The sequence below is a fragment of the Globicephala melas genome, chromosome 20 (genome assembly GCF_963455315.2).
Source record: "Globicephala melas chromosome 20, mGloMel1.2, whole genome shotgun sequence".
Lineage (NCBI taxonomy): Eukaryota > Metazoa > Chordata > Mammalia > Artiodactyla > Delphinidae > Globicephala > Globicephala melas.
In genome coordinates, this window is record NC_083333.1 from 34687904 (window position 1) to 34699539 (window position 11636).

The 11636-nt window shown below is 39.3% G+C and overlaps 1 protein-coding gene across 1 annotated transcript; it reads left to right on the forward strand.

The window, feature by feature from the left end:
- The first annotated feature begins 1127 nt into the window (after positions 1–1127).
- Positions 1128–11075, forward strand: KPNA2 (karyopherin subunit alpha 2). The gene is made up of 11 exons (XM_030843155.2): positions 1128–1260; positions 2600–2697; positions 2850–2987; positions 4825–4913; positions 5790–6058; positions 6328–6422; positions 6519–6782; positions 6974–7207; positions 7449–7631; positions 9161–9310; positions 10724–11075. The coding sequence occupies exons 2-11, from the start codon at positions 2623–2625 to the stop codon at positions 10814–10816; spliced, it is 1590 nt and encodes a 529-aa protein (XP_030699015.1). The 5' UTR covers positions 1128–1260; positions 2600–2622; the 3' UTR covers positions 10817–11075.
- Positions 11076–11636: the final 561 nt, after the last annotated feature.

Consider the following 11636-nt stretch of genomic DNA (forward strand, 5'->3'; position numbering starts at 1 on the left):
CTACACAATGAGTGAGGCTGGCAAAAGTGCCTGCGAGAAGGGATGAAGATAATTGTTTGAATTTATCTATAGTAAAAAATAAGCCAATACAGCTTTTCTTAAAAATACCCTTTTCAGAATACAGAAAAGTTGCAAAAAGACAACAAAGTGGCCCATAATCCTGAGGTTCTGATAACCATCATTGATGCTTTTTTAAAAAGTACAAGAAAATACAAACATTTTATTCAGAAATGTATAAAATATAGCATAGATCATTACTATAACAAGTGACAAAATTTGAACACAGACTATAAATAAGTAATCGCATCAAAGTTCAGTTGTCTTGAATTTGATGATTGTGGTGTGGTTATATAATAGAATTCTTACAAGATATAAGCCGAAATATTTAGGGGTAAAGGGACATGATTTCTCAGACTTGCTCTCAAATGGTTCAAAAAGTAATATGTAAAAGCCGTGTGTATATATATTTACATAGAGAAAGAAATAGTAAATGTGGCAGATGTTAACATTTGGCAAATATGGATAAAGATTTGCAGCTCTACTGTATTTGAAATTATTAAAAATAAGACTGGAGAAACAGGCATAATAAATCTTTTGTTACCATATTTATGCCTTCTATGCAGTCTTTTGCATGACGCAAGTTAAACAACAACATCAACACCACCTAAAAAATGCAGCACATATCTGCCTTACCCCTCCCCTCCTTGATGGCCAGAAACCCCGGCCAAGTTCCTTCTGAGTCCTATCAGGGGAAAAATGCATAGCAATATATTTCTATATCAAGATTTTGAAAGAGAATTATTTTGGGAATCATTTGTGGTACTTGTTTAAGGCAAACATCCAGGGAAACTACCATCCACCATACAGGCATAAACCCACTGCTAAAAGCCAACGCTCCAGGCATGGCTGACTGGGAACTGGCCCTTCGCGCTGCATGCCGGGATCTGGAGTCTTTCTCCTCCGAACTGCAAGGCGCTCTGGGATAGCCCGGCCTCTCCCTTATCTCGCGATGCTATCCTCTCTTCTTCGGGGCCCTCTGACCCCCGCCCCAACGTGTTTTTCAAATCCACCAATGGGCGCATAGCGTAAGCTCGAACCAGCCAATCGGAATGCGGGGCCACCGGGAAATTTAAATCGCGCCGGCCGGCTGCTCGAGCCACACCGTCCTCTGGCTGACCGTGGTGGACGTCTTGAGCGCAGTCGATCCGCAGCCTGTGCGCCCCGCACCGCCTCCTGTGGAAGCTTGAGCCGGCTGTGTAGGTACGAACTGAGGCCGCAGCCCGGCCCAAGCGGCAACGGCTGGCCCGCAAGGCCGCGCTCGGATTGCAGGCGGCGGGAGGGGAGGCCCGGGGTAGGTGCCGGGCCTGGCTTTGGCCTCTCTGGTTAACGAGGCCTCGGGGGCGTAGTTCGTTGGCGAGACGGGCGTTGCACGATGCTTGGCTGTAGGTCTCGAGGCCCTCCGAACAGCCGCGATTGTCTTTGAGAGAGAATCAGAGTGAGGCCCGAGGAGGAAAGCCTCGGTAGGGGGCCCAGCGCCTCTGGCTCCTCCTCCGCCCGTTCCCGCTGCTGCTTCCCCGAAATGGGGTCGGGGCTGGGGGCGTGGGGCAGGGGAAGGGACTGGAGATGGAGGTGGCAGTTGCAAGTTCTGTCTCTTAACACGTAGGCCCAGGTTTGGTTGTGTCACAATTTCGTAAAAGAACAGAATGGAATTAAAGATAGCCACTTGTAAGGAAGACTTTTACTTTTGTGCTCTCTTGGAGAATGCTCTTAAGTAGCTGAGTTTGAGTGAAGCACAGCTGATAATCAGCCTAATTTAGTGGATTCGCTCAGAATTTCTGGAAATGAAAATGTATGCGAGATGCTGAAGATGCAGAACTGCGTCGCAGGTGTTCAGGGTGGGTGGGCAGGAAATTTTATGAAAGACTCCACAAAGTAATGATGAATCCGATTTTAAAAAAATTTTCTGACGTGGAGAATGTACCTGTTTGGGCCTTTTAAAGACAGTAGAGGCTCCAGAGGATCGGAATTTATGGCCCCTAGGACATAGATTTTAACTGTAACCTCATTTCCCCTACTTTGTCTTCAATTAACTATTTATAGATCCCATATAGAGTTTAGAGGCACACTGTCCGGTGTGGTAGTCCCCAAACGCATGTGGCTAGTCTGAATTGAGTTATGCTGTAAGCTTAAAGTCCCTGCAAGATCTCGAAGAAAAAAGAATGTAAAATATCTCAGTAATTTTTTGATGTAACGTGTTGAAATGAGAAAATATATGTTGGGTTAAATAAAATATGTTACTGAAGTTAATTTCATTTTGTTCCTTTTTGCTTTTTTAAAAATGTGGCTACTAGGAAACTTAAATTTATGCAGCCTGCATTATATTTCTGGTGGACAGTACTGCTCCAGGAAGTTATCAGCCCTTCAGAGGGGAGGGGCCGAAGATCATTTGGCCAAAGCTGTTTAATAGTGCTGAAAAAGGAAGTTCTTCCTCTCACATAGAAATGTAGACTCAATATGTGTTTGATAATTCCATTAATGCTCATCTTATTGCACAACAAAATGATAAAAGGGAAATTTTTTTCTCTCCCTCATCTTACAGCTTTCTCCCTTTGTCTCATAACCATGTCCACCAATGAGAATGCTAATTCACCAGCTGCCCGCCTTAACAGATTCAAGAACAAGGGGAAAGACAGTACAGTGAGTACCTTCTGTTGCTTTCCTATGATATTTTTTAAACGGGAATATATTTGGAAAGGGGGTCAAAATTTTGAGCGAATTTGAAAAAGTGCCCTCACTTGGCAACAAAAACTGATTGTAATAGGTGAGATAATATGTTGTCTTTTCTCAAGGAAATGAGGCGGCGCCGAATAGAAGTTAATGTGGAGCTCAGGAAAGCTAAGAAGGATGACCAGATGCTGAAAAGGAGAAATGTCAGCTCTTTTCCAGATGATGCTGCTTCTCCACTGCAGGAAAACCGCAACAACCAGGTAAGGATATTTTAGCTTATGAATTACGGTAAACCCAGAAAAATCAATATGGGGCTTTTCTTAGAAATTTAAATTAACATTCCTAGCTTTGTGGTTTTAACTATCAAATGTGAAGATCTGTTTTTGTGTGCTCCCCGGCAGTAATTCTGATGGGTTGTCTTTTTCCTGCCCACCCTCCGAAATCTACTGAAGCTGATCCTAAGGTTGTCTTTAGCTCTGATCTCCCTTCAAGTTTCCCTGCATTTTCAGTTGCCAGCTCATACCTTGACCTGGCCATTTAACTGTTAATTGAAAGTTAATCATGTCCAGAACCATCTTATTTCTACCTCTTTCTTTCTCTTTCTCTTTCCCTTCCTTCCTTCCTTTCTTCTCTATTTTTTATACTTGTCACCAGCTTTATTCAGGTCTTTTTCCTCAGTACTGAAATACTTTCAGTAGTCTCCTAATTTTATCTTTCCCTTCATTCTGTGCCACATACTACTTACCTAAAAATTTTCCTAAAATTCTGCTTTAAACATCTTAGAAACTTTATGATTTTAAATCCTTATTTTTTGAAGGTTTTTTGTAAATTAGACCCATCTTAGATTTTCAAATTTATGTATTTCATCTTTCAAAGATATTGGGCACTTTCCTACTTTTTTTCATGTTATGCTTTACTTTAGCGCTCCGTATTTTATCAGTTTTTTTTTTTAATTGAATTCCACCTATGCGCTATTTCTCGAGTTTTATACTCAAATCCCATCTTCTCCTTATAGCACTCTTTGGTTAGCCTAACAGGAAAAATGCTCCCTTCTCAGAATTCCTGTAGCACCCCATTCTGCACCAAAAAAGGAGAGTAAATTCTGTATAACACTATATACATATAACACCATATATATATATATATATATATATACATATATATATATATATAGTGTTATACATATAGCCATTTATTATATGATTGTTTGCTTGTCACATTTTCCTTGTTAAGTTGTAAGCCTATAGGGAGAAAGGGACACTGTCTTTTTGAGCTAACTGTAGCATTGGTTCTCAAAGCAATGCTACAGTTAACTCAAACCTATGATCACAACCTATACATTTATATTTGTAACACTACTATGGAAATGAATAGATAACAAACTTAGATATGAAAAATCCCAGCATATCTAAATACAAGTGATTTAGACTAAGGTAGGAATAACCTTCACAGTGCTCTAATTCATTTTTTTAAAGTTGTTCACAGCTACTTTATCTAGTGACTAAATGCTGGGATACTCCATTACTTGAGACTTTGTTTAATCATGACACCAAGTTTGAGAATTGTTCTACATATTAAAAATGAATATTTCATTAACAGGCAAATTTTAATGTAGGGCTAAACTCTTAGTAACTGATTATAAACTTAGGGTTGGGATTTTATTGTTTGTATTTAATCCTTTTTTTTAAATAAATTTATTTTATTTTATTTACTTTATTTTTGGCTGCGTTGGGTCTTCGTTGCTACACATGGGCTTTTCTGTGGTTGCAGTGAACAGGGGCTACCCTTCATTAGCGGTGCTCGGACTTTTCACTGCAATGGCTTCTCTTGTTGTGGAGCACGGGCTCTAGGCGCGTGGACTTCAGTAGTTGTGGCACACAGGCTCAGTAGTTGTGGCTCACGGGCTCTAGAGCACAGGCTCAGTAGTTGTGGTGCACAGGCTTAGTTGCTTTGCGGCATGTGGGATCTTCCCGGACCAGGGCTTGAACCCGTGTCCCCTGCATTGGCAGGTGGATTCTTAACTGCTACGCCACCAGGGAAGTCCTATATTTAATCTTGAAAATGATAATTTGCAAAATTAATTCCATTTTCTTGTAGGGCACTGTAAATTGGTCTGTTGATGACATTGTCAAAGGCATAAATAGCAACAATTTGGAAAGCCAGCTCCAAGCTACTCAAGCTGCTAGGTAAGCCTTGTCTGCTATAGCATGGGTAACCTAAGAAATCAGCCTTTTTACATTTTTTGGTGGGAGAGTGATGAGCAGGTGGTGTGGGTAAAGTAAAGTTTAAGCCAGGCCTAGGCCTATTTTCATTAGAATCTTCCCTTAGGAGGATGTAAAATTTTCTGTAATTGCCTAAATTCCATCTACCTCTAGTGATAATCACTGTTAACCTTTTGGTGTACTTTTTAACAAAATTACAAAGTTTTTGTCGGAGTGGCATTTCAAGTCTGTCAGGGAAAGGAGGAATTATTCAGGAAGTGGGATTAGCTATCCCTAATAGCTAATGGGAAGGAGGTGCTATCCCATTTATTTAGAATGGTCCATCCATTTAGGAAATAAATATATGTAGACTCTTATCTTCCACCATACACAAATATTTGTGATATCCATAATAGAAAGGATTAATAATTTCTGTAGCTTGACAGTGTGGGGAAAAGCAAATCCAGTTGACAAATGATCATGGAAAAGATGTTTAGCTTCATTAGTGGTCAGAGAAATGCAAATTAACAATGAGAGTGCAATGCTATCAGATTTGTCAAAGTTTTTAAAAAGTGATAAGATCTAAAGTAGTTTTCTGCAGAGATGCAGAGAGAAGGTTCTACATTATTGGTAATATCTCAGTTTTGGAAAAAAAGTAGTTTACGACGCAACTTATGGTAGCGCCATGCAGCCAGTCTGCTCAGCTCCTCTTAAATTCCAGAATGTCTCAGCATTTAGTGCTTTACTGTAAAAGGTTGTTTAAAGTTCTAAACTCTTGAGTTGCATTTTAAATTGTTTTTTTATATGAATGTGTTTTGATAATCACCTTCAATTTTTGTTTCTCTTTTTGCTTACCCTTAGGAAGCTGCTTTCCAGGGAAAAACAGCCCCCTATAGACAGCATAATCCGGGCTGGTTTGATTCCAAAATTTGTGTCCTTCTTGGGCAGAACTGATTGTAGTCCCATTCAGTTTGAATCTGCTTGGGCCCTCACTAACATTGCTTCCGGGACATCAGAACAGACAAAGGCTGTGGTAGATGGAGGTGCTATCCCAGCATTCATTTCTCTGTTGGCATCTCCCCACACTCACATCAGTGAACAAGCTGTATGGGCTCTAGGAAACATTGCAGGTACTTGGATTTAAGATTCTTTTGACTTGAGTGTCTTCAGTCATACTGAGGTTAGTAGAAGTGCCTTGTCATAAGTAATAGTGACGTCTGTGTTGGGTTTTGAACTTACTTGCTTCCAGTGCATATAAGGGGTGGAAGTGGCATCTAATTTAAGGAATTTCTGAGAGTGTTTTCTTTGCTTCAAGACACTGGTGCACTCAGTCACTGAAATTGATGGTGCTAAACAAGCAGTTACGGTTAACTTTTGCCTTTTTTTTTTTTTTTTAAAGGTGATGGCTCAGTTTTCCGAGACTTGGTTATCAAGTATGGTGCAGTTGACCCGCTGTTGGCACTTTTGGCGGTTCCTGATTTGTCATCTTTAGCGGTAAGTTACTTAACATACATCAAGTTATTCATTGATTCTAATTTTCCCACCTTCTCAAAAAACAGAGCACTTCATTGCATTTTTCTTTTCCCCTAGTGTGGTTACTTACGTAATCTTACCTGGACACTTTCAAATCTTTGTCGCAACAAGAATCCTGCACCCCCCTTAGATGCTGTTGAGCAAATTCTTCCTACTTTAGTTCGTCTCCTGCATCACGATGATCCAGAAGTTTTAGCTGATACCTGCTGGGCTATTTCCTACCTTACCGATGGTCCAAATGAACGGATTGAAATGGTTGTGAAAACTGGGGTTGTACCCCAACTTGTGAAGCTTTTAGGAGCTACTGAATTGCCAATTGTGGTAAGTTAACTTTCAGGTGAGAATATAAACTCTAAGGAGCATAATCAATTGGTACTAATATTGACATATTGTCTATTTTAGGCCATATAATGAGCTTCTTACTTGTCAAAACTTTTAGGGTATAGAGATTTTGAGCAGTGCTGGAAAAGATAAAGGATAACCGCCAGCGTCAACATTTTTTTCCTTTTCAGACTCCCGCGCTAAGAGCCATAGGGAATATTGTCACTGGGACAGATGAACAGACTCAGGTTGTAATAGATGCAGGAGCACTTGCCATCTTTCCCAGCCTGCTTACGAACTCCAAAACTAATATTCAGAAGGAAGCTACGTGGACAATGTCAAACATCACGGCTGGCCGCCAGGACCAGATACAGCAAGTTGTAAATCATGGATTAGTTCCATTCCTTGTTGGCGTTCTCTCTAAGGTAATGAAGTCTTAGGACTTAATAAGGGATTGTTAGTGTTTATGGACAGGCACTTGGTAGATTCTTAATGTACTAATGTAAAGTTGTACTTAACTGCTTTTGCTAAATAATAGTCATTTCTTTTACTTAAGCTTGGATAGAACCAGTTGGTAGTTTTAGTCACCGTTTTTCTAGAACAGTACTTTTGGAATCTTATTTTTATGACCATTCTGAAATAAACCTGTTTCCTTATGTTAATTAGGCCGACTTTAAGACACAAAAGGAAGCTGTATGGGCTGTGACCAACTACACAAGCGGCGGAACAGTTGAGCAGATTGTATACCTTGTTCATTGTGGCATAATAGAACCGTTGATGAACCTCCTAACTGCGAAAGACACTAAAATTATTCTGGTTATTCTAGATGCCATCTCAAATATCTTTCAGGTAAGTCTTAAGAAGGTGGCATGTGTTTGAATTTGGACTTGATAATTGGTTTGCTATGAAGGTGACTGGGGTGGGGGCAGCTGAGCTTACTCAGGGGGCCACAGAATCAGAGAGACATTTATGGGGGCCACACTCTTGATAAAAGGTGTGACAACGGATTGTAAGAGAGATAAAGGAGATGACAGGTGAATGATGTCACCTGAATTGAGGTCAGGTACATATGTGGACACTATTCATACCTATTTATTTTGTCAAGAGTTTTTAATTCCCCAGTTTCATACTGAATTTTGGTGAAATTAAATTTGAATGACCTAGTTAATTATATTTTTCTTCTGGTTCCGTTCCTAATTGATCCAAGCATGCTAGCACAGGGCACTTGTCATAGTGCTTGGTGGTAGGTAGGTCTTACTCAACAACTTTAAACTTCAGATTATGGAAATTTGTACATATCAAAGTTGAGTTTAGAATAATGATCCCTAGTGTATCCATCACCTAGCATAAATAATTGTCAACATTTGGCCTCTTTTTCTACTCACCTTACCTAAAATTTTATTTTTTTTTAATTAATTAATTAATTTTTGGCTGCATTGGGTCTTCATTGCTGCGTGCGGGCTTTCTCTAGTTGCGGCGAGTGGGGGCTACTCTTCGTTGGGGTGCGCGCAGGCTTTTCATTGCGGTGGCTTCTCGTTGTGGGGCACAGGCTCTAGGCACATGGGCTTCAGTAGTTGTGGCATGTGGGCTCAGTAGTTGTTGCTCACGGGCTCTAGAGCGTAGGCTCAGCAGTTGTGCACGGGCTTAGCTGCTGCACGGCATGTGGGATCTTCCCAGACCAGGGCTTAAACCCGTGTCCCCTGCGTTGGCAGGCGGATTCTTAACCGCTGCGCCACCAGGGAAGCCCTAAAATTTTATTTTGAAGCAAGTAAGTAATTTCATTTTTAAAAATTTATGTTTCTTCTAAAAGTTGAGAACTTTAAAACATATTTAGCCACAATGTCATTCTTATCAAGAATGATATCTAATTAGAATGATATCTAATATACCTAATAGGTTCTTGATATCATCAAATAATCTAGTCCAGGGAATTTGTTTTTACATACTGTAGGCCCTCTTTACTCTTGGACAATGGTTCTCTTCCTTGACTACATACATTTTGGGATTATCTGGGGTGCTTTTACACTAGTAATTTCCAATTCCCATCACAGACCAATTGAACCTGGATATACCGTCATTTTTAAAGTTGCCGAGGTGATTTTGATGCACAGAAAAGATTGAGAACTATACTATGATCGTTGTGGCTGAAGGCTACAGAAGTAGTTGCTAAGAGCAAGTACAGGTCTGATTCCCTTGAATTTTTAAAAGATGTAAAATGTAGCTAAAAATGGAGATAGTTTTATCTCATAGGATTATGGAAGGAACTGTTGTGTTTATTTCTGTCTGATACATATTGATAGTCAAACATAGACATTGTTTTCTTCATTAAAACAGAACATTCAAAGTTGAAGCTACTAAACTTGGAAATTTTTTTTTAGGCTGCTGAGAAACTAGGTGAAACTGAGAAACTTAGTATAATGATTGAAGAATGTGGAGGTTTGGACAAAATTGAAGCTCTACAAAACCATGAAAATGAGTCTGTGTACAAAGCTTCATTAAGCTTGATTGAGAAGTATTTCTCTGTGGAGGTGAGTAAGCTGGTAATGTTAATAAGCACTGGGAAAATACACACTTAGGATTAAGCCCGTAAGATTTTTTTTTCCTCATACTTCTTTAATGAGCCCTGATAAATACAGTAAAATATTAGTGTAAGTAGGAGATGACATACATATTTGCACCTTTAATGTTTGGCTTGATGATAATACCATCTTTGTAACTTGAGATATTAAAAAGTCACCAATTTACTTTCGAATGAAAAGCCTCACGAATCTTAGAATATCTTTTTTGTTGTTGTTGTTTAATTTATTTATTTGGTTGTGCTGGGTCTTAGTTGCGGCATGCTTGTGGGCTCCAGTTCCCTGACCAGGGATCGAACCTGGGCCCCCTGCACTGGGATCACGGAGTCTTAACCACTGTGCTACCAGGGAAGTCCCATGAATCTTGGAATCTTGAGACTAAGTTTGTGTAGGAGTTGGAGAAGTAGGCCGACCCCACAGCCATTCTCTGGCCTAATCTGTTTTGCTCTTGCCTACTGCAAAGTGACAGGTTAAAAAAATCTCTATTTTTCTGTTAATTGTAGAAACTTTCTTTAAAAATTTTTTTCTTTTAGTATTATAATTTTTTATTGAAGTATTGTTGATTTACAATGTTGTGTTAATTATTGCTGTACAGCAAAGTGATTCAGTTATACATACATATATATTCTTTTTTGTGTATATTATTTTCCACTATGGTTTATCATAGGATATTGACTATAGTTCTCTGTGCTGTACAGTAAGAACTTGTTTATCCATTCTATGTATAATAGCTTACATTTAACGCCAGCCTCTCACTCCATCCTTCCCCTATCCCCCTCCCTCTTGGCAACCGCCAGTCTGTTCTTGATGTCTGTGATTCTGTTTCACAGATAGGTTCATTTGTGTTGTAGTTTAGATTCCACATGTAAGTAATATACAGTATTTGTCTTTCTGACTTATTTCACTTAGTATGATAATCTCTAGTTTTATCCATGTTGTAGTAGCATTTCTTAACCCATTCAGAATCTTCCCCTCTCAGGCAAGTTCAGTATCCCTCCCTCTGCTATTTGAGATATTGAAGTGTGTTTCAGGATTAAAGGTGAAATACACAAATGAAGACTTTAAGAGTGAATACCTTATAGGCATTATGCTAAGTGAAATGAGTCAGACAGAGGAAGACAAATACCATAAGATCTCTCTTATATGTGGAATGTTAAAAAACACACACACAAGCTCATAGATATGGAGAACAGATTGGTGGTTGCCAGAGGTGGGAAAAATGTGTAAACTTTTTTTTGTTTTTGTTTTTAGCCTAAATAAATTGAGATAAAAGAAGAAAAAAGTAAATATAGACTTCTAGGCAGCTACCTCTTAGAAATGTGCCATATTTATGGGATTATATTGTTTGTTTTTAAATACTTCCAGGAAGAGGAAGATCAAAATGTTGTGCCAGAAACTACCTCTGAAGGGTATACATTCCAAGTTCAGGATGGCACTGCTGGGACCTTCAACTTTTAGATTGTACATCTGAGGCATAAAGTTGTTTGTTGTGTACTATGTTTGGTAGAAGTTTGTCTTACTGTTTCTCTACTAAGAACTCTTTACACGTGGTTTGTCATTGTAGCACTTTTTACAAAGAAACTATACTTGAACAGTTCCAAACTGTACATACTGTATGAAGCTTCTCCTCTCAATGGGTTTCTTATTTCTTTGTGGAATTTCATATCTTGCAGTGTCCTGTAAATAAAGATTAAATTCCACCCTTTTCTTTACTTCACCATGCCGATGTGTTACTTTCTAATTTAGAGCTCTTAAAGGCTGCAAATGAAGGGGAGCTGAATTGAACGGATGTGACTCTAACCAGGGGTGTAGTTTTGGTTGCAGACATCATTTAATGTAAGGTTTGTTATGTCATCAAGGATACAAGATTGATAACTTCCTGCCCACTTCTGAATTCTGGCTTTGCTCCAGGCTGCTTCCCCTCTTGGTTGGTGAAAATGGCCATTGGCACTTCCAGTCTTCACATCCATTTCACACCAGTCAGAAAAATTTTTTTCACAAGTTTTCACCAAAGAACAAATAAAATTTCGCAGAAGCCCTGAGCCAATGTCTTCTCAAGGCTTACTGGCCAGGGAGATGGGATAAAAATCTTAAATTTAATCATAAATTTCTCCTGGAGCTACAAGTGGAATTCATTCCTCTGAAATTTCAAGGCTGAAAGTGGTTTCAAGGCTGCACCTTGGCATCAACAACTGGGAAAGTTTAATTGGTAAGGGGTGGGGTTGAAATAGTGTACTTAAGTTTTTAATTTAATCCCCAGGTGCTCCATCTGTGCAGC

Coding starts and splice junctions, on each gene's coding strand:
- KPNA2 (XM_030843155.2), top strand. CDS start 2,623: ATGTCCACCAATGAGAATGCTAATTCACCAGCTGCCCGCCTTAACAGA. Junction 6,059..6,327: donor GGCTCTAGGAAACATTGCAG/GTACTTGGATTT, acceptor TTTTTTTTAAAG/GTGATGGCTCAGTTTTCCGA. Junction 9,311..10,723: donor AGAAGTATTTCTCTGTGGAG/GTGAGTAAGCTG, acceptor AAATACTTCCAG/GAAGAGGAAGATCAAAATGT.